This window comes from Elgaria multicarinata, chromosome 10 (genome assembly GCF_023053635.1).
Source record: "Elgaria multicarinata webbii isolate HBS135686 ecotype San Diego chromosome 10, rElgMul1.1.pri, whole genome shotgun sequence".
NCBI lineage: Eukaryota > Metazoa > Chordata > Lepidosauria > Squamata > Anguidae > Elgaria > Elgaria multicarinata.
Genome location: NC_086180.1, coordinates 6,953,052 through 6,958,695, shown reverse-complemented (window position 1 = coordinate 6,958,695; position 5,644 = coordinate 6,953,052). Strand labels below are relative to the sequence as shown.

The window sequence follows — 5,644 nt, the reverse complement described above, 5'->3', positions numbered from 1 at the left end:
GGGTGGGGAACCTCAGGCCCAAAGGCCAAATCCAGCCCTCTGGGGCTTCCCAGGTAGCCACACCCACTGTGCCTTGACAATCATTTGGTGATTTCCTAGCCTTTGCAACTGCTTTTTTCCCCCATTCTAAAAAAGGTTAAAATGCCTCTCCTGGGGCTTTACTGACTGGCAATAAGAGCTTTAATATTAAAAAAAAAATTACTGACAGTTTTGGAATTTTAACCCTTTGCCTTTGGCCCCATTGCAAGAGCTTCTCCATGCTACAGGACAAGAGGAACAACAGAGCATTAAATGCTCAAAACAGAGTGAGCCAAACTTCTCAGCAAAACCCATTCTTTTATTCCTTCAAAATGGAGGAATATTCCTTCAAGAAGAAGAAGCTGCAAACTTCTGGAAGCACAAAGACCCAAGTATATGCCATTCAAAGTGAATATCCGAAGGCAGACCAATTGACACTATGGAGCAAACTCAATTCCTTTGTTCGCTCAAAGTGAGTCTGGTGGGTGGATGGAAAGGACAGTTATCCTTCTGGTAGAGAGTATCCCAGAAATGAAGATCCTTCAGTAAGGGTCCCTAAGACAAGACACTCCGTTTGGCTATCCTTCCTTGCTTATCAATCGCAAAATTGTAGCTGCGTGGATTGTTTAGACAGTCCTCGATCCGCTGATCCAGGTTTTCAGGTGTAATGAAGCTCTTGGCTTCCTCCTGTATCAATAAAAGAGGAAACAAAGAATCATACAAAGGCAAGTGTTAAAAATGGCACTCCAGCACTCTCAGTTCTGGTGCGCTAGAACTCAAATTATTGGGAACAGATTTGGTAACCTTAATGGAATCCACTACCTGTTCTCCCCCGTTCCTACTAGTTTCAACGACCACCGTCCAGTGACCTTCCAAAACAGTAGCTAAATGGGCCAGGTAAATCTAGCCCTGGCTGCTCTCCTCTGAATCCTTTCTTTTATTTGCAGTCCTCCTTTAAAACCTAATTTATTGATTGATTGATTACATTTCTATACCGCCCAATAGCCGGAGCTCTCTGGGCAGTTCACAAAAATTAAAAACATTCAAAGTGTAAAACAACAGTATAAAACCATAATATAAAATACAATACAAAAGCTCAACCAGATAAAAACAGCAGCAATGCAAAATTACAAATTTAAAACACCGAGTTAAAATTTATTTATAGACTGTTAAAATGCTGGGAGAACAAAAAGGTCTTCACCTGGCGTCTAAAGGCATGTAATGCAGGTGCCAAGCGAACCTCCTTAGGGAGCTCATTCCACAGCCGGGGTGCCACAGCAGAGAAGGCCCTCCTCCTGGTAGCCACCTGCTTCACTTCCTTTGGCAGGGGCTCATGGAGAAGGACCCCTGAGGATGACCTAAGTCATCCAATTCAACACCTAACCAGTACGAACAGCAAACTGTTCTCCCTGAAGGAGGTGACAAAGTCAAGGTAATTGTCTGAGGCACACAGGCTTCCTTACCTGCAACTGGAGCACCTCTCTCTCCTTCTCTTTGAAGAATTCCTCCATAAGGGCAGCCCGAGTTTGAGCTCCTCGCAACCGGCGTTCTTGGTTTTCTATTTCTTCTTTTTTGAGGCGCTCCACCCTGGCGCAGGAAGAGAAAAGGAACAGAGCACTCACTATGTTCAACATGACAAAAACAGCATGATGCAATTTGGCTATTTTGGGGGTGGGGTGTGATGAGGGGTGGGGGGACACCAACGGGAAGAAGGGGTGGGGGAATACTAGCTTACAGTCTCTAGGCCAGGGGTGGGCAACACCCGGCCTGCTGGTAGCCCCCAATGCCAAATTGCTATCCAATTGCAGTGGCAAAAAAGCGGCATTTTCACTTTAAGACAAGGCCCATGGGAGAGGGGAGCAATTCCAGTGGCAGGCTGGGTGCAACCTCTGATGGGTCCCGAGGGTCAGCAACTGGCTTCCAGACCCTCATGCTGCAGAGCGAAACCGACAGACGCTCGTTGTTTTCACCTCCGTTCTTGCAGACGCTTGTTCTCTTCATCGTTCCATGCCATCAACTCTCGATGCTCAGCAGCACTAGCTTCCTTTCTCTGCTTCCACACCTCCCCGAACTTCTCGTTATAGTGTCGCCACAGGACCTCTTCTTTGAACTCCGCTCTAGCAGGAGGTAGAAGGGAACGTTAAAGGATCAGCTTCACCCTTTGCTAGCAATATCGTCTCTGCAGAGACACGGGGGGGGGGGGGCGCAGATCACCATGTGCCTGTAAGAACATAAGAAGAGCCCTGCTGGATCAGACCAAGGGTCCACCTAGACCAGCACACTGTTCGCATAGTGGCCAAGCAGCCGTTGACCAGGGACCCACAAGCAGGACACCAGCAATTCAAAATTCACAGGTGCTGTCCAGAATACTAGCAACCCTCCTAGCAAATCGTGGTAGCTACACAACTGCAATAGGGACTTGCCAAATTATTTATTGGCTGCATATTGAACACAGAAAATGGGACACGCATAATCTATTCTACAACTGACGGGAGACACCTCATTCTCTTCCTTCTCCCAGTGTGCCTGCAACATTCTAACACTCTGGATCAGGGGTGAGCAGAAGATAAGTCTCCAGATGTTTTGGACTTCAACTCCAAGAAGCCCCTGCCAGCACGGCCAATGGTCAAGAACGCTGAGAGTTGAAGTCCAAACCATTTGGAAATCTACTTTCTCTCTAGCCCTGCTCTAGGTTCCCCCTATCTTCCATACCCAAATAGCCCTACCACCATCACCACCACCTAGAGCAGTGGTTCCCAAAGTGGGCGGTATTGCCCCCTTGGGGGCGGTGGGATTGCATAGGGGGGCGTTAAGAGGCAAGGAAGCAGCAGGGGGGCGCTCGAGGTGGTCTTTTCCGAGAAGCGCTTCTCCAGAAGGTCTTAAAACCCAGGGATACTTTTTTTAAAAAAAATTTTATTGCTTTTCCACATTAATTAAACACACAATAAAACATTACAATAAAAGAAAACATCAAAACAACCACTACATACATGTTGAATAAATGTTGAATACATATATGTTGAATAGATATTAACTATAAAATATCATACCATACATAATCATTTTTAACATAAAAGTGCACCCCCCACCTCGGGATCTATTCCTGATTCCAAAATCTTATCATTTCTTCTGCTGGCGGTTTCACACTTCCCCTGGTAAACACAAATATTAGGAACTGTTTCCAGATTCCTTCAAACTCATTTATTTTGGTTATACCTTTTCTCCACTTAATATTACAAGTCAGTTTATCATTAATAGCTATATCCCATACTTCTTTATACCATTCTCCAATAGAATATTCCCCTTGAATCTTCCAGTTCCTAGCTACCATCAATCGTGCTGCAGTCAGCAAACTCGATATCAGCTCTTTAGTTTCTTTTCCACACTTTAAATCTTCAAATAGTGACAGTAATGCAATCTTTGGTGTTTGTTCTATTTTCATTCCCACTATTTCTTCAATTTCAAAAAACACCATCTTCCATAATCTTTGCACATACTTGCATTCCCACCACGTGTGTAAATACGTTCCTTTCTCCCCACAACCTCTCCAACAATTTGCTGAATGCTGCTCATTTATCTTATTCAATCTTATCAGGGTTAGGTACCACCTCCACAAAATTTTAAAATAATTCTCTTTTATTCTTACTGACATACTTCTCAACACTCTTTGTTTCCACAGTCCCTCCCAGCTCTGTCGCCCTATTTGTACCTTCAAATCTGTCTCCCATACCATTTTCCCTGAGCTATCCCTTAACTCCTTTTCTAACAATATTTTATATATTTCGCTCATTAACCCTTTTAAGACCGCAGGGATACTTTTATGGGAGAAGGTAGTTTGGTCCTAAGCCATATAGGGGAAGAATTCACACATGTATTAATACTATTTACGAAGAGTCCTTTTAACGGTGAATTTAAATATTTCAAAAGCACCAAAACACTAATGAAGAGACATACCCTACTTGGTGTGCCCTGCCACGCCGGCTGCAAAACGGAGGCGTTCACTCTCTTTTCCCTCCCTCGGCAAGCCTGCAGCGGGTGCTTTGGAATCAATATTCCATTAATTGTTACTGTTTTGAATTTTATTGTTATTATCTTCCTTAGTGGGTTGCTGAAAACCGCTATTCTGAATAATGATTTTTATAGGGTAGGGTAGGGGGCACTGGGCATGAGTTTGTGGAACCAAGGGGGCGGTGACCTGAAAAAGTTTGGGAACCACTGACCTAGAGTGATGTAGTGGAGAGAGTGCTGGACTGGAAAAGCTGGGCTCAAATCTCTGCTCATCCATCAAATTCAACGGTGATCTTAGGTCAGACAGCTCTTTCGCAGTCTAACATACTTTACAGGGTTGTTGTGTTGATAAATGAGGGAAATACATACATACAAGTGGACATGTGGGATACATGTGATAAAAATAAGTCATATTCCTGGCCCATCTCAATGCATGTCAGTATATTTCCTCTGCTCAACTCTTTACCTTTAATTGCTGAATGACAGGTAGAAGCTCCATACATACAAATTATCCCATAAACATGCCATTCTTGTGCAAAGAGGTGCCCCTCTTTTCAGTGGTGGTTCAGTTCTCCCTTCTTGGCGGCTCACTCGTGGCCACCCCAGGTGGGTTTGGGAACCCAGGACTCTCCGCACAGTCTCCCAACCGCCTGCTGCGCCGCACCGGTTGAGTTTCCGCCTGCGAAAGGCACGATCAGCGGCGGGGGGTGCGCGGGGGGGGAACCTGGCCCAAGGATCCACCTCAGCCGGGGAGACCACACGCAGGCACCCCCACACACCCCCACACCCCAGGCCTCATCCAAGGCTCACCTGAGGGCGCGCATGACCCGCCGGTACTGCTCGTAGCGCCCGGTGACCACCAGCAGCTCGGCCGGGTCGACGGGCGGCGGCACTTTGATCCGGCCGGCCTTGGATTTGGCGGGAGGGTCCGTGCGGGATTTGCGGCCCCGCGCGGGGGCGGCCAGGAGGGGGCTCGGGCGACCCCGGCCCGAGAAGAGGGCGGCCCGGCTGACCAGCCCCCGTAGCATCCTGGCGGCTGAAGGGAAAGCGCGGGGCTGAGGGAAAGCAAGGCCGCGGGAAGTGGGACCGGGGCACGACGGGAAATGTAGTCTTTCTTTTTTTTTCCCCCCCTTCCTTCCTGAGCGTATCTCGACCTCAGCGAAGGCTAGAGAGGAAAAAGCGGCCTATGGACCGGAAGTGGGGCTGGGAATGACGGGAAATGTAGTCTTTTTGCTCCCTCCTTCCAGAAGTGGAGCTGGGAATGACGGGAAACGTAGTCTTCTCCTCCTACTGGCGCTCTCGCTAGAGCAGCTTTTGAGGGTAGGCGACCAAGGCACCGGAAGTAGGGCTAGGAATGACGGGATGTGTAGTCTTTTTGCTCCCTCCTTCCAGAAGTGGAGCTGGGAATGACGGGAAATGTAGTCTTCTCCTCCTACTGGCGCTCTCGCTAAAGCAGCTTTTGTGGGTAGGCGACCAAGGCACCGGAAGTAGGGCTGGGAATGACGGGAAATGTAGTCTTTTTTGCTCCCTCCTTCCAAAAGTGGGGCTGGGAACGACGGGAAATGTAGAATCATAGAATAGAAGAGTTGGAAGGGGCCTATAAGGTAGGGTGACCATA

General features: G+C 47.5%; 1 protein-coding gene across 1 annotated transcript; it reads right to left on the bottom strand.

Annotated features, from left to right (window-relative positions):
- Nucleotides 1–316: 316 nt before the first annotated feature.
- Nucleotides 317–5,101, bottom strand: MRPS26 (mitochondrial ribosomal protein S26). Its single transcript, XM_063135162.1, has 4 exons — nt 4,837–5,101; nt 1,989–2,135; nt 1,482–1,605; nt 317–705 (listed from the first exon to the last, which is right to left on the bottom strand). Exons 1-4 carry the CDS (start codon nt 5,052–5,054, stop codon nt 574–576), a joined length of 621 nt encoding a protein of 206 aa, XP_062991232.1. The 5' UTR covers nt 5,055–5,101; the 3' UTR covers nt 317–573.
- Nucleotides 5,102–5,644: the final 543 nt, after the last annotated feature.